At 35.6% G+C, this 22,064-nt stretch overlaps 1 protein-coding gene across 33 annotated transcripts; it reads left to right on the forward strand.

The window, feature by feature from the left end:
- Positions 1-1,762: 1,762 nt before the first annotated feature.
- LOC128227379 (coiled-coil domain-containing protein 169-like) lies at positions 1,763-21,377 on the forward strand. 33 transcript variants are annotated; one of them, XM_052937850.1, is made up of 13 exons: positions 1,773-1,857; positions 3,752-3,834; positions 8,587-8,622; positions 10,721-10,834; positions 11,852-11,890; positions 13,003-13,107; positions 15,070-15,116; positions 15,384-15,425; positions 16,176-16,271; positions 16,615-16,769; positions 17,312-17,431; positions 17,742-17,760; positions 19,265-21,377. In XM_052937850.1, the coding sequence occupies exons 1-13, from the start codon at positions 1,778-1,780 to the stop codon at positions 19,343-19,345; spliced, it is 1,017 nt and encodes a 338-aa protein (XP_052793810.1). In that variant the 5' UTR covers positions 1,773-1,777; the 3' UTR covers positions 19,346-21,377. The 33 variants fall into 33 exon arrangements, with proteins under 33 accessions (XP_052793808.1, XP_052793810.1, XP_052793811.1 ...); XM_052937848.1 differs by lacking the exons at positions 17,312-17,431; positions 17,742-17,760 and adding an exon at positions 18,000-18,122 and having other exon boundaries at positions 1,763-1,857; XM_052937851.1 differs by lacking the exons at positions 8,587-8,622; positions 17,312-17,431; positions 17,742-17,760 and adding exons at positions 4,511-4,531; positions 18,000-18,122.
- Positions 21,378-22,064: the final 687 nt, after the last annotated feature.

Genomic DNA, 22,064 nt, shown 5'->3' on the forward strand with positions numbered 1-22,064 from the left:
TCAGATTTTTATATTAAAGTTCAAAAATGATGTTTTATGCATTTTTCTTAAACCGTTACTAACGGTATAAGCCATAAAACATTAATTTTCGAACGGAAATATGATAGTCTACGATCTGATTTTTTGTCAGCAATCATAACTATATAATTGGTTTGCAGATATTTATGCAAAAATTTGCTCTTTCAAGACAAAAAATAGAAAAGTTGTAAAAATGGTATATATGTGAAAGTGCAGCTTTAATATAGCATTCTATTCCCTCGGCCTCGGGTGAGCCCCATACGGCTAACGATTCCCTGTGTAGAAAGACTTGGTAATACTAACCTTAACAACGTATGTCCCTTTTCTACCATGCAGAGGTGTTACTAAACCACGTTGTGCAGGGCGAGTACATGGCCGCTGACCTCCGTGACGGACAGAAGCTCTACACGCTTGCCGGAAACCAGGTCACTGTTCATCTCGGACAAAGTACGAGTAGCATTTAACGTAGTTCCTCGCTTGGGTTTTAATGCAATACAGTTATATATTCCAAATGATTGATTGTTATCTTATTTTTTTAATAAATTTACCTTGGGCATAAAGCAGAGGTACTCAATTAACATTTCCGTCGCGTACTTTTAAATGTATTAAGATACTCCGGTGTCTCAAAATCCAAGGTTAAATAGCAAGTATCATTGGTTTCCTTTCCATTTCAGCCACCAGGATAAACAACGCGCAGGTAGTCAGTGCAGACTTGAATGGAACGAACGGCGTTATTCACGTTATTAATGGTGTCCTGCTCTGAAAACCCTTTGGAGTGTGATTTATAGCTACGTCTAAGCTTATAGCATTCCATATTGTTTTCTTACAAGGTGTTGAAATAAAAACTTTTGAATTCACTTTGTTTGTATTCTTGAACATTCATTTATGGGCGAAATTTAGTTACTCACATCTAATTAACATCATTAATGATTTTAGTGATATTGCACTTGTTATTGTCATACACACTGTATGGTTTATGGATCACACAATCACGCGCGCGCGCACGCAGCCCTGCACACACGCACGCACGCACGCGCGCGCGCGCACACACATCACGTAGTAGTTTCAGCATGTGCGTGCGTGCGTGCGTGCGTGCGTGCGTCTACAAATACAATTTCTAAAGGGACTCGCTCATGTTTTTTTGTAAAATTCACTTTTCACTTTTTTGTATGACGAAATAATGTGTGATAGGTCAATTTGAGGGTTAAAACTAAGATATACTTGTATTTTTTCCGCAATATCGATATCATAGAGTTATATATAAATAAAATGAGTGTTTTAGATGCATTACCAGGAAAAATAATTGTTGGTCTAAATTCATGAGCGAGTCCATATTGAATTCTGTTTTTATTTTTTAGAAACTAACTGTTCTTATATCATATAAAAAATTAAAGAGATAGTTGGCCAGCTCCTGTATAAACCAAACTTTTCTCCTGCTTTAACGACAACAGCAGGAGTTTTGATTTGGGTTGTGCAGGGAATGTGTGAATATCTAAAGGCACATCCCCGCTTATGTCAAATACTCTCATGCTTCATGTATAACATACTTATTATCTTATTATGAAGCCCAGAATTACATACACTACACATAATCCGCAATACTTAAGAGGGGTCACTGTGTATAATATCGGGTTTATAACGGCATCGGTTTAATGGTTACTGTCTATATTGGTATAACGCAACCTTTGCAGTTTCCACATGCATAATAATTTTACACCGTATTGTTTACATTTGACGTCACGAATCCGTGGATACGCAAATGTCAAAAATGGGGGAAGAAGTCGATGAATATGAATTGGAGAAGATTCGTGCTGAAATCCAGCAGGAACGCCAAATGAAGTAATGTTACATTTCTTCCTGATATAAACTGCCGAAAAATTAAGCTTTATCGAAGTCCGTAATCATAACTCTGTGTCTAACCCAGATCCCAATTAGTCACGCACCTGCAACAATCTTATTGAATGAGTAGCGTATAAAGGTATATTCTGTCAGATCGTTTAAGAACTGCGTTTTATTTCAAAGTAGGTGTCCCTCATAACCTTAACAGAAAGACGCTATAATGTGAAAGAAAGTATGTGATTGAACCTTTCTTTCGTTCCAAATGCACGCGCAACAAATAGCCCAGCAGCTGCAGGCTATTTAAAGGGACTCGTTCATGTTTTTTCACCAAATTTATTTCACGGTAATGCATCTGAAAACACTTATATAACAATTATTTACCTATTTGATACTTAACTATAAAAAAAATCTGGGTTTTTTTGGGAGCGAACCCACACTGGTGCAGTCAAGGAAATATGAGAAAACTGACAACAAAACCACTTGCCCACACAAACTCAACTTTAAACTATTTTTTGAAAAGAGTTACTAAAGCTATTCAAAATTGTGGACTTGAAAGACATTATTTGAGCTTATCTTAACATTTGTTGAAGGGTTCCAGTAGTCAGTATCTTACTTTTAACACTTCTAATGATTTGCCACACTTTATTTCATCATAAAAAAAGCATTTTACAAAATCATAGCATAGTCCATTTAAACCTCAATGCAGTGCTGGTCTGGAACATGTGGGCAGTCATTTTTAAAAAGGTGCTGGGTAAAAGCCTGTTTAACAAATGTGTTTAATGCTATGCCGTACATACATGTGTGTTACGTCTGACAATAATAAACTTTTGTTGGAAGTGCCTTATATTTATACACTGCACTACTCATACATTTGAATTTTTTGAATCTGAACCACTTAATTTGGATATGCTGACCCGTATAGGTTCTGCCCTAATTTAATCAGGCATTACCGTTCTACATTAACATATGACATCATCAATAACTTAGAAACATTGTATGCCCTGACCAGGGATTTAACCAAGGGTCTTTCAATCTTATGCCAACCACCCTTTTCTTCAACAGCAAGGCTGTTGGAAATGCCGTATAGGGCTGACACTACATTAAACACATCATTCTACTGACCTCTTTTCAGTGGTTATCCATAAAAAAGTAAAACATTGTTTAACTAATAATCATTTGGTCTGCATGTAGTTTTTCTCACATTTTATGTTCAAATATACATGTTGTTGATCAATAAAAAGATGTCAGATAGGGAGACTGTTGGATAATGTTGCGGTGGAACTGAAGAGTTTAATGTTTTATTTAATTTTCTCAAAATTATATCAATATTATATATTCATTGAAGGCATGTCAGTGATCTGATCTGAGCCACAATAATGAGAAACTTGTTTTAAATTTGACTCATTTTATGTCACTCTGTGACTTTAAATATTCAAAAAGCTTGTGTCTATTTATGTGGATTACCTTTGATTACCACTGTTGAGTATAAGGAAAACTAGTAAATGCCAAAAACAGCCTGTTTAATGAGAGACAAAAACCTATAAAGTGAAAGTCCTGGGCCCGCTCTTTTTTGCACAAAGTTTAGGGTTAGTGCAAAACTGATGTAAGTCCATCAATTTTATATGGAATTGAAATAGGCCATCAAATACAGGGATTTCATTTATCTAATGTTGTTTTTTTTTTGCTTTCTGGTAGGGTGTTTTCTCAAAAGAAGCGTGAAAATCAGCATATTCAAAACAGTGGCGCCAAAATGCATATACTGGTTTTTCACATAGTTCCACCACTATGCACCACCCTGGCCTGCAAATTAAAATACTTTTGGCCAGTTAATTGTTCTGCCTTCAAATTTGAAGCACCACATAACATTTTGTCTGATTTGGTGCATATTTTGCAGAGAAATGCTAGACCAGTCTGCAAAAGAACTCCGCATCACAGTTGAAGAGCTGGAAAAGAGATATGAAGCAATTGAAAATGAAGGTAAGGGTGTGTAGTTAGACAAACATGGAGCACTCTGTAACATTTATGTATGCAAGTTCTTTGATTAAAATAGTAAGCATTTTACAGATATTTTGTTCTGTACATGTACATGAATGTTTTTTTTTTTTTTGTTAAAACAGAAGTATTTTGATGATTTCTTTTCAGACACACTTGTACAATATTGAGAATATTGCTTATTAAATTATATTTACTTCCATAGCCCCACTTCCATCATATAACTTCATACTCTAGTATACACATGTTTTACATTTACTTTGAGAAATTGTTAAAGATTGTTTAAGTATGTACATGTACTTGCAAAAATAAATGGTTTGATGTGACCTAGTCACATAACCATTTATTTCGTGAAGGTACACATGTACATACCAACAACCTTTATGTTTTTAGTGGTCTGCATTTTCTTGTGTAAACTACCTAATAATCGGCCAGCCAGTGTTAATATATTTATCTATTCCTTCACATGCTTTAAAACAATAACGACTGACTGATGATGTATGGGAACAATGGATTCGAAAAATTGAGAAATATTGTCTTCTCATTGGACAAAAGAAAATGTTGACCACTAACTTATATGCACAGATAAGATGTATTGCATATAGATATACAAAGTATATATTCAATGATTATTCAATGGTTTATTTCATCTAATGTGCAGATCCTGACTTAGGTCTTAGAGGTACATGTACCACTTCCCTCTGTTCTCCAGTTTATAATGCTAAACTGTGATATGTTAATGGGTTTTTTTCCGCTTCCCTTGCTTGTATTCTAACTAAAAAAACTATTCATAACAAAAAACTATAAAAACTGTGTGCAATTACATGCCACTTGTACATGTTTTGTGCAGTTGTTGGTTAACTGTTCTCATGTTACCCTATTCTTAAATAACTTTGTTTGATATAAAATCAAACTGATTGTACATGTACATGCGTCCAAGTGACCCAACATGTACATGCGTCCAAGTGACCCATTCCTGTTCAATACCATGTTTTATGCCATAATCTAATTTAATATGTAAACATGGCACACTGAGAAGTAATATATAAATATTGCCTGGCTTCAAGTGTGACAGTACATATTGTCAACGTGAGGGAAATACTGTTACCCGAGGCGAAGCCGAGGTTAACAGTTTTTACCCGAATGTTGACAATATGTACTGTCACATTGGAAGCCATGCAATATTTATTTTATTATACCGAACACAGTTAAATTTATATACATATTTAAAGAGTTTTCACCATTTCACAACTCTCAAGTTTAATCAATTTATTCTGTAATTATTGTTTGTTTACATTAGCTGACATTTTGCTGCAAATGTCGCTTAGAAATAATAGAAACACCTGAGGTTACCAGATTTACAACACATTTTAATAAGGGCTTACCACCTCAGACTTGGGAAACCAAAAAATGCTTATTTTTAGACGCGCGTGCTATGTGACAGTATCATGTCAACTTGTCAAAACGGTACTGTCAGTGTTTGGCAGTACGAAAATTCCCATGATGGGTTTATGAGAATTTAACATGGGCATGTCACGTGAGGTATAATAATTCATATTACTGACTGTCTTCATATTTCTTACTTTGCATTTGTCCTGTCGTCGTTGTTTTTAGCTGGATGTGTATTGTTGAATATTTCTCTGCTTGACTATCCTTATATCCTAGAATTTTTATGCCCCCCTTCGAAGAAGAGGGGTATATTGCTTTGCACAGGCATGTCGGTATGTCGGTCGGTCGGTCGGTCCGTCGGTAGACCAAAGCTTGTCCGAGTGATAACTCAACAATTCTTGGACGTATGGTCATCAAACTTGACATGAAGGTTGGGACTGACCAGTAGATGACCCCTATTGATTTTAGGGCTCATCGGGTCAAAGGTCAAGGTCACAGTGACCTTTAATGGTAAAATAATTTTAAAGCTTGTCCGAGTGATAACTCAACAATGCCTAGACCTATGGTCATCAAACTTGATATAGAATTTGGGCCTGACCATTAGATGACCCCTATTGTTTTTGGGGGTCATCGGGCCAAAGGTCAAGGTCACAGTGACCTTGAATGGTAAAAGGATGTCCGAGTGATAACTCGACAATGCCTGCACCCTTGGCCCTCATTCTTGACTTGGAGGTTGGGCCTGACCAGTAGCTGATCCCTATTGTTTTTGGGGCTCATCGGGTCAAAGATCAGGGTCATAGTGACATTGAATGGTAAAAGGTTGTCCGAGTGATAACTCAACAATGCCTGCACCCATGGCCCTCATAATTGACTTGGAGGTTGGGCCTGACCAGTAGATGACTCCTGTTGTTTTTGGGGGTCATCGGGCCAAAGGTCAAGGTCACAGTGACCTTGAATGGTAAAAGGTTGTCCGTGTCATTACTCGACAATGCCTGCACCTATGACCCTCAAACTTGACTTGCAGGTTGGGCCTGACCAGTAGATGACCCCTATTGTTTTGGGGGGTCATCGGGCCAAAGGTAAAGGTCACAGTGACCTTGAATGGTAAAAGGTTGTCTGAGTGATGACTCAACAATGCCTGCACCCACAGCCATCAAACTTGAATTGGAGGTTGGGCCTGACCAGTAGATGGCCCCTATAGATTTTAGGGATCATTGGGCCAAAAGTCAAGGTAACAGTGACTTTGAACGATAAAAGGTTGCCCGAGTGATAACTCAACAATGCCTGCGCCCATGGCCCTCAAACTTGACTTGGAGGTTGGGCCTGACCAGAAGATGACCCCTATTGATTTAAGGGGTCAGAGGTCAAGGTCAAAGTGACCTTGAAAGCAAACTCGACAATTCCTGGACCTATAGTCATCAAACTTGACATGAAGGTTGGGCCTGACCAGTAGATGACCCCTCTTGACTTTGGGGGCATTAGGCCAAGGTCAAGATCATAGTAACCTCTAACGCAAAAAAGTTAACAAATCTTCTCCCAGTGATATCTCAACAATGCCTGAATCTATGATCATCAAACTTGACATGTAAGTTGGGCCTGACCAGGAGATGACCCTTATTGATTTTAGGAGTCATTGGGTCAAAGGTCAGGTTCACAGTGACCTTGAATGCGAAAATGTTTCAAATGATAATTGGACAATGCCTGCACCCATGGCCCTCAAACTTGACTTGGAGTTGTGCCTGACCTGTAGATGACCCCTTATGATTTAAGGGGTCATTGGATCAAAGGTCAAGGTTACAGTGACCTTGAACGAAAAATGCTTGTCTGTGTGATAACTTGTCAATGCCTGCACCCATGGCCCTCAAACTTAACATTTAGATTTTTGGTGACCAGCTGATGACTACTATGGATTTTGAGGTCATAGAGTCAAAGGTCATGGTCATAACACACTCTATCCTCAAACTTTGAATGGTCATAATCTTAAAACTGCCTCAACGGCATACAATGTTAGTGACAAATCAGCTGTCATTTCGGTCCATGCATATTTCATTCAATTGTCCATATAATCCTGACAACATGGCGCTCAGGGGGGGCATAGTGTTTGACAAACATCTCTTGTTAAATGTTTGTAATGTTTGTAGTTATTTAGTCACAAAATTAATTGTGATTTTTGTGATAGAACTTGTAGTATTAAAGTAGATTATTTAATTGAAAATATTTCAAAGAGTTATACAATTGTGCAGACATTCAATACATCGGTATTTGCATCTTATACAACCTGTGTACATGTATGATGCATCCTGTACCATACCAAATAAATTGTTAGTTTTGTTTACACAATAAATGAAAGCGGGTAATCTATTAATCAATTTTATAGCTTCCGAAATGAAATACATGTACATGTATCTCTGTGTGTGTAACTGTCTATGCATGTCTTGTTCGTTACAGGTACGTGCCCTCGTCTGTTGAACTAACACGTCACCTAGCTTACCCCACCCCTTTCTCATTCCTTGTATTTCACTTACTACCTCCATCCTACACCTCTCTACATTTCTAGAGTATCATGCTTTATGTCAACATATTATTTATGAGAAGTATGAAGAGAAGTAAAACACTTAACTACAATTTAAACATTGAACTACATGTACAGCGATTATCATTGAGAACTATTGTGTTTAGAAATACTATCACTCATGGTTGAAATAAATATTACCGTTTGGACTTGTCTAAATGGTTGAATCAGAATTGACACTTGTAGTCTAAATGAGTCTAAATGGATGTATGACCCGGTAGCAAATATAAGCCATCACCATGTATAGTTTTATGGCGCCAATACCAGACATCAGACCCGTGACTAGAAAGAGGCAGCACAAACTAGACTTGTGCGTGTCCGAGTTATTAACATTAGATATATTCATCATCAAGGGGCCCTGATTCCACCATGTGTCTGATGAAAGGAGTTATGATATTGCCAACTTAATAAGGTCAGTGAAACCAGTGGCGGTTCAAGCCCAACTGCTACTGCATGTTCACCGCCAAAATAACATTTTTAAAAGAAAGAAATCTAACAAAAAAAAGATTACTTCGAGTTCTCGACAATCGGACAAATCTTCATATACAACAGAAATCTAGAGAGTTTAAGCATCACACAAAATCTTGTTCACAACCTCAAACGTTCAATGTCATCACTTCATTTTATTTGTGATTATGGAGAGGGTCGAAGAAATACAGAAAATCTGTACCATTGCATTGGATTTTGTTGAAAGCGTTCATGAAGTTCAAATCAAAGATTGCAAGGATCAGATAGTTAAATGTACTCTTTGTAGCATATTGCTGTTTTCTGTTCAGGAATGTACAAGTATCTCGAAATGGTAGAAGAGGAACGTAAGTTGTTGTATAAAGAAGCAATTAGTTACCAACAGCTTGGTGCCATAGCTTAACAATGGTCGCCTGGCCTGCTCTGTGCATGGGGATGAATATATGATTGCATGTATTTGTGGGCATAGTTCATGATTTGCATTGTCATCTTGGAGATTTATCAAATTTATCATAATTGAAATACATTATCATGTACTCTGCATGGATCAATCACAAACAATGCACTTGAAATTAATATTCATATAGGCATAATAATCGCGAAGTCAAACTTGAACGAATTACATACCATACCATTCCATATTGAAATAAATGCATGGTACTTCTGAAATTTACTGCATGGTGTTTGTTGACAAACATACTTTACATGTTTGCATAACTTCTATTTTGTTTCTCTTTTTTTGTTGAATTACTAAGCCCAAAAGAACAAATCAACTGTTCATTTTTTTTTCTTTTCTAGTTTAAATTTTACGTTAATACGAATAAAAAAATATATTAGTAAGTGCTTCTTGCTCAGTAGAGTGTTCTCTTGAAACTGCAGTTTTCTTTTAAAATCTTTTGATAACTTTAACAATGCATTGCTTTTAGTTTTTTAGCTCGACTATTTGAAGAATAAGGAGAGCTATCCTAGTCACCCAAGCGTCGGCGCCGGCGTAACCACTTATGTTTAAGTTTTTGTAAGAGTTTGTATACCACCTCAAATATTGTCATATGGCTTTGAAACTTTGCACACTTGTTCAACATCATGCCCCCACCCTGTAAACAGAAGGAGGTAACTCTATCAAGCATTTTGACAAAATTATGCCCCTTCTTCTACTTAGAATTTATGTTAAAGTTTGCATACCACCTCTAATATTTTCAAAATCCATTGACATTTGGCTTTGAAACTTTGCACACTTGTTCACCATCATGGCCCCAACATGTACGCAGGAGGGGGTAACTCTATCAAGCATTTTGACAAAATTATGCCCCTTTTTCAACTTAGAATTTACGTTACAGTTTGCGTACCACCTCAAATATTTTCAAAGTCCATAGACATCTGGCTTTGAAACTTTGCACACTTGTTCATCATCATGCCCCCAACCTGTACACAGGAGGGGGTAACTCTATCAAGCATTTTGACAAAATTATGCCCCTTTTTCAACTTAGAATTTACGTTACAGTTTGCGTACCACCTCAAATATTTTCAAAGTCCATTGACATCTGGCTTTGAAACTTTGCACACTTGTTCACCATCATGCCCCTAACCTGTACACAGGAGGAGGTAACTCTATCAAGCATTTTGACAAAATTATGCCCCTTCTTCTACTTAGAATTTATGTTAAAGTTTGCGTACCACCTTGAAAATTTTCAAAGTCCATTGACATCTGGCTTTAAAACTTTGCACACTTGTTTACCATCATTCCCCCAACCTGTACACAGGAGGAGATAAGTCTATCAAGCATTTTGACAAAATTATGCCCCTTTTTCAACTTTGAATTTACGTTGTTAAAGTTTGTGTACCACCTCAAATATTTTCAAAGTCCATTGACATCTGGCTTTGAAACTTTTCACACTTGTTCACCATCATGCCCCTAGCCTGTACACAGGAGGAGATAACTCTATCAAGCATTTTGACAAAATTATGCCCCTTTTTCGACTTAGAATTTACGTTAAAGTTCGCGTACCACCTCAAATATTTTCCATCAATTTATGTAAATATCTCAGCACATCATGTATTGCATTGAAATCTAATCCAACAATGATCCATGCATGTTTCGCCAAAACTTTTCAATCCATACACCGAAAAGCGGCGGAATAGTCGAGCGCGCTGTCTCTGTGACATCTCTTGTTAATTTAAACCATCAAATGGGAAATTATAGACGCTGTTTTCAATTAGTGCACTTGTCTGCCTATGATAAATATAATGTAGACTTAAGTTGTGTTTTGTTTTGTTCATGTGTGGTCAATATAATATAGCACTTAAATTTTGGATAGGATAACTGATAAAACTTGACCACTGTCTGTCTGTATTATAAAGATAATAGTTCTTATCCACTGAACATTTGAAGAAGTTACTATTTTCTTAAACCTCATTGTAACGTTGCTATGTATATGGTATGTGTAGGCAATGAGTGGAAGACAAGGTTTGAGACCCAAGAGGAGATGAATCAGCAGCTGGAGCGCCAAATCATTATGCTGCAAGACAAGATCGAGGAGGCCAAACGGAACCTCAAAGACGGTATGTGTTCTACGCCTTCCTCCTCTTTGCGTAGTCTCCCTTTAAACATTTGGTCCTTCTCGGCTGTTTCCGCTCATGTTCGGAATCTTCTGCCAATATAATTATTTACATTGGACCGTAGATACAGTCGAAATGGTCTGTTTAGAAATGTAACAAAACAACAATCTAAGGAAGATTGGACAATAAAACAACTCATTTCGACCCACTTTGATATCTATTAAATCGAACTGCATCAATTCCAGTATCTCATCATTCTTAAAAGGTTTGCACACATGTTTGTTAATGTGTTTATGAGCTGTAGTTATGACATATTATTCAGCAAATAGAAATTATAACCACTGCTTTTCTCTGTTCACGTGTGATTTATTACAATTGTTATACAGAACTGATGTCTGTTTTCTGTCAAGGTCGTTTTTATGTTTAAATGGACATTTATGTTAACTTGATAAACGCTCAGTTTACTTTGTAGACAATGTTATTTGTCTTGCATTTCATAAATGAAATTTTTCAACATCATTGAGTTCCGAATTTCAGGATTGTTTTTTTTTTTATTAAACTGAAACAAAAGAGCTATTTGTTTACGAAGTTTATTTTTGTTACTATTTGAATTATGTTTGTTGATCTTGATAGGGGAGTATTATACTGAAAATTTGAAGACAATGTTATTCCTGTGTAAGGATGAAGTGTGGTATGAAAGATTTGAATTGGATTTGAAGCTTTTAACAGCTACAGTATATGTCTCGAATACGCCGTGGTGCATCTGTGTCATGCTATGTTTGCCGGTCATTTAATGTTCGTTTCAAATGCAATGTTTTAATATAACTCTACAATTTGTTTTGAAATGTATTTCAGAAAAAAATGCTATATCTATATAACGAATGATTTTTATTGACATAACAAAATGAAGCGATGTTAAAACAGTCTGCTATGGCAATGGGTTAATTTATATATAATAAAATTCATGGTCAGTTCGCTTCTTGTTCTGTTAATGTCCTGTGTCTTCGTTTGCAATTTCAGCGGACTTGGTACAACTGTATCAGACCAAGAAAATTGAAGGTTACTTTCATTGTGCTTGCACATCCGTCTAACTGTCATATGCATGTACAAACGTCTTATCATTGTCCATTTTCTGTGTATTTCAAGTCATTTTATTCTTTATTTGCATTAAAAAGCATATTTGAATTGTTTTCGTTAAGCAGAGCTTTTGTTTTCAATTTCTTAATATTTTTGTCAATGTGTTTTTAGTTCGTTTATGTGTGGAATTTATTGTTAATCACGTGAGATAATTCTTGAAGTATAATAATCAAATATTACATTTCGAGTTATAACAATTAACTTTTAAGATTTTTCTAAACTATTCATAATAAAACCTGCTGATGCACGTTACAATGCATGGTATACGTACGGTTCCAAAAGAAACAGCATTTACTATAATAATCATTATAACGTATTCATTAGAAATTCACTACCACCTTTGACAATATTCTCTTGGTATAACCGTTGTATCTTTTTGTTGTAGTCGATGTTGAATAAAACAATATAGTATATTTTATTGAATACATGTTTTACATTAAATATGTTTATCATAAACATAGCTTTATTAGTATTGATAATAGTAAATCTGAAAGATTTGTGCATATATTATTACTAGCTGAAAGCAAGAAGAAAATTGCACGTAAGAAAGGTAACCTGCGTATATTGCCCAAGAGCAATGCTCGCCGGTGATGACAAAGCTTATTCCAATCCTTATGCCCCTCTTTTGCTTAAGACCTATCCCATAGCTGTATCTAGTAAATATTCCATGGCTTCATCCCGGACTCTCTGTTTACATGGCTGAAAAACTTTCCGGTGCTTTTCTTGATACTGAAGACATTTGTAATCAGACATCAGCCATTGCCCACATTTCAGTTATGCATGAGTCGCCAGGTAACTTCCCCCATTCCCTTCGTGTTTATTTAATACTCAAATCGTTCATTATCATTTCATGTATCTGTTCATGTATTGTTCTATGTATTTTCACTAACACGCATACTTCTGATTTTTTTATCACTATATTAACATTTCGTATATAAATATGTTTCCCCCTTGAATGGTCATTTCCTGCGTGTAGTAATTAGGTCGTTCCAATTAAAACATCACTATCAAAGCACATGATTGACTTTTTCCAGCAAGAGCTTACGTGGAAGGTAGGGCTCCGAGCCCTAGAACAGGTGCGGATACGCCCAAATCTAAATCCACTGGGATTACAATAAATATATCTGTTTCCCCTCAAGGTAGGAAGGCATACACCCACCCCGCACAACTTGTTATGCAGGGGTAAAACCTTAAACTTTGCCAAAAAATAATAATGAATAACCGTAGTCATACTGGCTCTCCCTGTTTTACTCCTCCATAACCGTGTTCAGTGCCTGCAAGGGGATCGTCCAGGGCTGGCCACAGTCCTGTATTGCTCACGACCAGTCTTGTTCTGCACGAAGACGAAAGTAGCCTGCTTTGTGATTTTAAATTGAAGACATCCAAATTCAAATGTGTATGCATCTTTGAATTAATGCATTATGTAATGTCGCAAATTGGTGATCGATCAACAAATCGAGCTGATCTAACCACTGATAAAAAGTTATGACAAAAGTCTACATTATGTACAATTTTCATGCGTCTGTTAAAGTATTGTGTGGGCTACTTTTTCTTCCTTTGTCTGCATAGCTAGTGGTATGACTTCTTTCTGACTGTTTCAGTGTTCTGAGTATCCACTTGAACCCCGTTTAAGACAGAGATATACATTGGAAGCTGTTTAATTCTTTAAGATGAGTAAATTTGCTGTTTGTGGCTTTATTTAATGAAATAATTTAAAATTATGCAAATTACATCTAAAACATTTAAGTACACCTATTGTAGTATGTGGAGGAAAACTGGAGCTGAAGTACTCAGAGAGCTTTTGTTTTATATACTTGTTATATCTTCTCGGTAGGCGTTGCCTTGTATGTTAGGTTGTTATAATGCTAGCTATGCAGAATTCAGCTCTTTATTTATTATTCTGTTTTGTATTCCAATCTAGGTCTATAGATATTCCCTGGCTTCATTGGTTGAGGTTAATAATTTGTTCAGTAATATAATATATAGTTTACAAATCAAACTAAGTTTCAGTTGGTATTACTTGTTTCACTTTCCGTATCACGAGGGTTTTTGATGGTCAAATAGCAGGAACTTGATCAGTAGTCAGATAATATTTCTCCAAAGTCGGACAAAAGCAAGATGATCGCAAAGAGACTGACGTCTGCACCAGCAAATCAGACTATATTGTAGATATTAAAGCGTGAATGTAAGCCATGTTTAATATTGACTCAGCACATTTTCGCTTGAGCTACGGAAGCGTTCTTTATGAATTGTAGTCATACTGTGCTTGTTTTTATAATACATTTTACACCCCTGTTTGACTCACAGAGACTATCAAGTTCCTGTTTATTTTGGACGTCAAAACGCTGTGTGTCTCTTTGGGGTGATGGGGAAGTTTGAACAGCAATTGAGCTGCAAGTTGGTAAACTTGATACATACTCAGCAAAAAAGAAAATGCCCAACTTAAAGCATGGATATTATAAATGGTGGAACTATCTTGGTGTTAGTATAAACTGCCTTAACGCTTAATTGGCGAATTCTTCCTATGCTGAGTATGGATATGTTTGGATAAGTGATCACATTCATCAATTTCATTGAGTATATTAAACTCATATTTTACTGCTATATATTTAATCTTTATTTTTATCTGCAATGCATACTCATTACAATCCATTTCCCTAACGTTTAATATCAACATTTTTAAGGAATAATTTTCTCAAGGGAGTTTTAAACTATTCCTTTCTGTAATAAAACTATTTTGTTTATGCCATTTTGTTGCAGATTTCGAAATGTTTTGTTTTTTTATAGTTTTATACTCCACGCTTTGTATTATATTATTTTCGATACATGCATATATTAATTTACGTGTTTTGCCATTCAATTACTTTGAACATTATAGTGGTTTTGACCATTGTTCTGTAATAATAATAATAATAATAATAATAATAATAATAATAATAATAATAATAATAATGGTAATAATAACGTACATAATTTACATTCGAATACTGTAAATGTATTCTGCTAAATTAAATATTTCACTATTAAAAATATAGATTTGTTTCTGCTTTTATAATAATGTTATTATACGTATCGAACACATGTTTTTTAATCGTTTACAGCGGGAAAGACACCCCGAGACATGAAGTCATTCGACGATTTATCAGATGTAAGTAAGATGACGTATCTTGTGTCGATATATATACGAGTAGTGACGTCATTTAAAACGCTTTTTTTCTCAGTTACCTTGCCGGTTTTATATTTTTTTTAATTGTTAACAATGCTCTTCATATGTAAATCAATAAAAACACTCTACCATAGTATTAATATTATCTAAAAAGTAAAATTAATAACAATATAATTAAATTAGTATGCTTAAAGAATCTGCTGGGCGTAATTTGATATATAATTTCAACGTTATTGTTTTGCATTGCAGTATATATCCCATCTAAAACGATTGTTGGAAATTGAGTCAAAGGTTAAGCAGTGTTGTAGAGTTAATATTGTGTGACATTGCTTTATAACAGCTGCAACTGCCATCATATCCGTTTACAGTGTGTGTATACCACCTGATAAATTACGTCATAAATGCTACATCGGAAGGCAATATTTTTATTAAAATGAAGACTTATATCAAAGATAACTTTTCTTTTTATAACCGGAGTTTGATAAGTTGTTTTTGTTTTTTATCAAACACTTCGACAAACCTGTTTCCAAAAAATTGTTTTGACTGCTCCGTCAGACGGCCGTATTGTGAAAAGGTTTGTCGAAGTGTTTTAAGAAACTAAACTCTCAATCAAACTCTGGTAAAAGACCGAAGGCCGTGCTCCGTAAGCGGCGTAGACTGCGCTATGCTTCATTTAAAATGTTGAGAAAAGAAATAGGAAAGTTATCTTTATTAAAGTCATCATTTGAAGCAAAAGGTTGCCTTCTAGTAGCATTTTTGACGCAATTTATCACGTGGTATACACACACTGCGTTTATATAACTTGATTTTAATATTAAAAGCCTAACAAACTGTGTTGTATTTTTCGTAACTTATAATCTTTTCTTATTTTGAGTATTACGGTTTTCATGTGGTTGGTATGTGTGGCCAAATATTGTTAACAAGTTGACATAGACAAATAAAAGAAAGTCTGTTTTTATTTTGAAATATTTTCACATCTGATTATTGTTAAAAAAAATGTAGGATACAAAATGACACAAAGTTGATTTATAAACGTTTCAGGCCAACCCACAAATGGTGAAAACTATGGAAAGAGAGAAACAGCAATTATATAATCAGTTGAGAGATTTGGAATGGCGCCTTGACCAGGAGTCAAAGGTAACGACATGTTTGAGAAAAAAGAAAAAAAATCTAATATGTCAATGGTGCTTGTATTCCCTGCCTACATTTCATATAACATAGCGGCTATTTCAAACGCTAAGTACACGCGCACTGAAAATCGACACCCTCAGTTTAACTACCATTGACGCCATTGTGTAGAAATTATGTAAACAAACAAGTCAATGTACATAATTCAGGAAGATGTATTTGTTAGATATAGTGCTGCACCAGCATATATTTTGAAAGAGTAATGAGCACATCAGAATTGACAATCGAATTTGGGTTTTTTTCGCTTACACATGTGGATAGAGGAACAATGTACGAAATGGTTTATTTGTAGGCTTACCACAAGGCGAACGACGAGCGAAAGCAGTACGTGTTGGAGATCAACGCAACCAAGGGAAACATTGACGGCAACAAGGCCCGTCAGAGGGCGGCAGTGGGCGTGCAGCAGCGAGAGGTAGACGAGATGTCAAGGTCGCCTAGACTTATGGGGTATGCACTTATTATTTACATTAACTTTTATGGTCGTAAGATGCTAGGTATAATACACCACATGTAACAATGTAACAAGTATGTCCAGTAGCAAAAGCGAGCTTCCTGTGTTTCGTGTTATTGCGCTAAGACGAGATGACCAAATTGCTTATAAAGAATCTCGTTTTGAAAAGGAATGAACGTTCACAAACTGACTTATTTACTGATAGAGTATGTAGTTCAATGATACTTATTTTACTTTATATGAAATGTGCTTTTACCCATATATACCCTGTGAGTAGATGCTATCACATATAAAAGTCGCCTTTTTATATGGCAGATAGTTGTATACATAAGTGTCACCATTTCTCCTGAATGTTTTCCTTCACATTCTCTTAGTGATTACTGTTTTCTTCCGCTGTTTTCATTAGTATGTTAGGTCATTTATTTGAGATCTTTCATGCGATATTTATGAAATTACGTTTATTTCAATATCGGTCCTGTTTGCCAAATTTGTATTCAACTCTAAAATAACTAATTGAAGCGTTCATTGAAACCATCAGTTATGCCGCCCAATATAAGCTAAAGCTTGGGAGCCCCGGAAAACTGGAAAAAGATAGGAATTCTAGGAATGCTGTATCAAACAGGCAGTCTCCCTCCTCTCGAATATCCGCAGATAACGGGTATGAGTAAACGCTACATAATAATAACATGAGACCGTGCGCCGTGTGCTTGAAAACAGTGTTTGACTTTGAGTACAATGCTTCATTTTATTAGATATTGTGATTTGACGCTTGTGTAACATCTGACTACCAAATTTGCATGCGTTTTCCTCATTGGTGTGTCATTTTGATATAGCTCAACAGCCAGACAGGAGTACATGCTCAGCGACATGTAATATTTGTTGTAAATTTTTATATTATTTTCGTAGAATTTAATCGCTATTTCATATTTTGGACACAATTAAGGGTGTGCATCTTATTATATTTTCAGTGTTTATGGTTCTAGAAAGGTGGTAATATGCTATTGAAATATATGTCTTTTAGGGGAATGTGTAAATTACAAAAATATACAATAACATATTTTATGGAGGGTTTGCTGATACATGTGGATAGGTAATTTTGTAAAGGTACTACTTTATTTTAATAAACATAATAATAATAATTATAATATACAAGGATAGCTAGGCATGATTGACTAACAATGAGTATTAATACTGTAACCGTTGTTAACGCTTCCATTAATATCCAGTCGAAGTCGAGCTGGCTCGAAGAGCCGCCGCAGTTCATTCGCATCGTCGACGATGGGATCGCGAGTCCCTAGCCTTAGGTATAGGTCGTGGTTGACGCAGAATAGTAGAGCTAGGCTTATCAGGTGGAGAAACAGAGGATGCTTTAGTGCTTGTTACTGGGGTACACGCGCTGGTATAGGCTGTAAACAGTCATATTGCAAAGTAACCTTGTGCTATCATGTGTTCAAAAACTTGCCAGCGTTTGATTTATTCATGTCCTGAATTACATTTTCATTGCCGCTGTTGTTAATCGTTTCGTTTGATTCCACGAGTCCTCTCTGACATCCACAGTCACTAATATTCATGTCAATGACAAGCATTATGTAACTTTGTGACATAACTGTTTACATTAGTAATTGAAAGTAATAAAATAGTTTGTGTAGAATAGTATACATCTGAGCGACCTTCTTTCAGAAACGCTGACTTTCTTGCCTTTCACTTTGGCAAAAAGGAGGACACCCCAAAGTCGGCCAAGTCTAGTCGATCTAACAGAACTTTCAAAAATCGTTAACTCGTGCATTCGTCGCATGTTGAATATAGATGTATGATGTATGTTCGTGTACATTTGTGTCGTCTAAATCTTTGCAATGTGATTGTTTACAAGTCTTGTTTTGCCAGTAGTGTTGTGAATAAAATACGAACATCAAAGTGTATTAATACGTATTTCAATTTTGTTTCTACTAGGTTTAAACTTCTATGTACTGGCAAAATAAGAATGGGGTGTTTGAAGCACGTAGCAGAAAAAAACAACACAACAAATGTTGCATATGGATGACGGTTTTGTTTTGAATTAAATATTTCTTCATTCTTTATTTGGTTCTTAAAAAATCTTCTTTGAATTCGACTGCAGGCATTGCACATGGTTTTGTGAAGTGTTTTACTGTGAAAGGGATTCATTACTAACAGGCAGTGTGTTGGTGATGATCGGCTGTGTGTTGCTCACAAATTTGAACACATGAGGGTCTTAAAAACATGTAAACAGACTGTAACTCAATCAGCGTTTAATGATGTAATATAGTTGGAGATGGTCTCTGAATCATTTAAGATCTGGGAATGAGATTATTTTTGTTATTTAGATAAAATAATTAGTGCATGAGAATTCCTTAAACGTCTTTAATTGATAGAGAAAAGGTATATTCATTGATTACATGCTGTAAAGAATATTTTTTTAATGACCAAATTTTGTAAATATTAATTGATAGAAGAATATTTGTTCTGTTTACAGCAATATTCCCGAAGACCAGCGAATTATCGACCCAAGGCGAGGGCCAATCAAAAAGACGGCAGCGGTGAAAAACCTCCCTAGTTTAGAACTACGTGACACTTGATTACTAGAGACACTTGATTACTAGAGAGGTGTTCTGGTCATGGTTTTAAAACAGCGCTGGTCATAGGGTTGTTCATATTCAAAGTATTTAATCAGAACTGTAGCAGTTATGAAGTCAACCGTCTGTTGGCCTTTGTTATTTCTACTGTATTTTCTGAAGTCTGAGTTTCATGAATTCAATAGTTTTGCTATGTTATAAACGTTTACTTAACAGTTATCTTGTTATTTTGAGAAAGACAATTAAAACATAGGAAATTTGAATTGTAAACAAATGCACACGTAAGCAAAACTTAACCATGTTTTGCGTTAACTATGTTGACCTTTGTAATTGTATTTTATTAGACATTTTATACTATATTGTATTTTTGTTAAGTCAAAATGTTACTATAATATATACTCAGCAAAAAAGAGTGCCCAACTTAAAGCTGGAATTTCTCTGCAATCTGCTGCTTTACTGTTATGGTATAATGCAACCATGATTTAAGTTATTTTTTTCCGACAAAAGCATCTGTGACAATAGTTTAATGTACAAAAAACAAATCAGCATTTTATTTCACACTCAGAATATAATAACAAACAGCACACTGTTTAAACACATATTTGTATTCATCCGTGTAGATACAAGCGTTCTCATATTATATGAAGTATACAGCCGAATCTCGCTATGTCGAAAACTGTTATCCCGATGTTCTGGTTCTCACGATTTTTTTTCAATGTTTTGGGATTAGTTAAAAATGTTGTATATTAATTCGGTTATATCGAATGTTCATTATCTCGAAGTGTATCCCGGTATGCCAACGACTTTGACATAGCGAGTTTTGACTGTATATACATTTTCGTCACATGCACAAGACCCTTACTGGATATTTTCCCTTTTGTGGAAAATATAATTTTAAAAGTCATTCTTGTTTGGTATGTTTTCATCCTGCACCTATGTACGCAATACCATTTGTGATGTAACATTGGTGTTTACTGGGAAGGTAGTTGTTTGCCAATTGATACTTTGTATATAATGTATACTGCATGTCTAGTTGGAAAGTAATACTTTTGGAAAATATTTTGTTTTTATGTCGAGACGTTTTTGTGTGAAAAAGGTATCAATGTCGCCATACTTTTCCATGGTAATTTTACATTGTCCATGGTGATAATATATTGTCCATGGTGATGCTACATTGTCCATGGTGATGTTACATTGTCCATGGTGATGTTACATTGTCCATGGTGATGTTACATTCTCCATGGTGATGTTACATTGTCCATGGTGATGTTACATTGTCCATGGTGATGTTACATTGTCCATAGTGATGTTACATTGTCCATGGTGATGTTACATTGTCCATGGTGATGTTACATTGTCCATGGTGATATTACATTGTCCATGGTGATGTTACATTCTCCATGGTGATGCTACATTATCCATGGTGATGTTACATTGTCCATGGTGATGTTACATTGTCCATGGTGATGTTACATTGTCCATGGTGATGTTACATCGTCCATGGTGATGTTACATTGTCCATGGTGATGTTACATTGTCCAAGGTGATGTTCCATGGAGATTTTTTTTTATAAATGAAAACAGCGTTGCGAAAGATGTACCAGGTACCGTATTCATAAAGTTTCTTAGTGAAATTTTAAACTTAGTGTTGTCTTTTAATTATTATTTAACAACGAATATTTTAAATGCCCTTTAGTTTTCATCATTTCTATTCACATGCCTCGATTATTTTTATCTTGTTCTTGCTTGTTTTCATCATTTTGATGAAAAAAAGTAAAAACATTGTAAATTTTCTTTAAATTAACTTAAAAAGTTGACAATTTTTTCTCCAATACTAGTATGCTTTGTGAATAGGGCACCCGGTATTTTAATCAGTTTGTTTGCATGTTTTATATGCCTTACATACAACCAGGGGCTTTGTGTTTTGTTTTCATATGTTTGTTATAAACTTAATTATATATTACCTATATGTTTATTGTATTTTATTTTTCATTTGATAAAAGAAGCAAGCATTTGTTGTCGCATTTCTTTACGGAAATCACCCACAAAGGTTCACTTGTACAAGGTTTCAGTTCTTCGTATATGTACCTATTCAAATGGAATTCATGGTAACATACATGTACGCTTGTCCAGCCGCTCAAAAGTTATGTGGTCCAAAGTAGCACTGTACAGAAAGCGGCGATCAGGTCTAATACCGAGCTTTTGGGACTGATTCTGGGCTATTAATACTAATTCTGGGATATCAGGACTCATTCTGAGTGTTTCTGTGTAATTGGGACTGATTTTGGACAACCTGGACTAATTCTGCCGAACCTGAGCTATCATGACATATTCTGGCTCTGAGCTATCGGACTGATTCTGGGCGATTCTGGGCTATCATGACTAATTCTGGACGATTCAAGGCTATCAGGACTCATTCTTTGCGATTCTGGGCTATCATGACTAATTCTGGGCGATTCAAGGCTATCAGGACTTATTCTTTGCGATTCTGGGCTATCATGACTAATTCTGGCTCTGACCTATCATGATTAATTCTGGGCTATCAGGACTTATTCTGGACGATTCTGGGCTATCAGGAATTATTCTGGGCAATTCTTGGATATCGGGTCTAATTCTGGTCGAACCTGAGCTGGCATGACTAATTCTGGCTCTAAGCTAGCATAATTGATTCTGGGTGAGTCTTGGCAATTAATACTTCTTA

Source organism: Mya arenaria, chromosome 3 (assembly GCF_026914265.1).
Source record: "Mya arenaria isolate MELC-2E11 chromosome 3, ASM2691426v1".
Lineage (NCBI taxonomy): Eukaryota > Metazoa > Mollusca > Bivalvia > Myida > Myidae > Mya > Mya arenaria.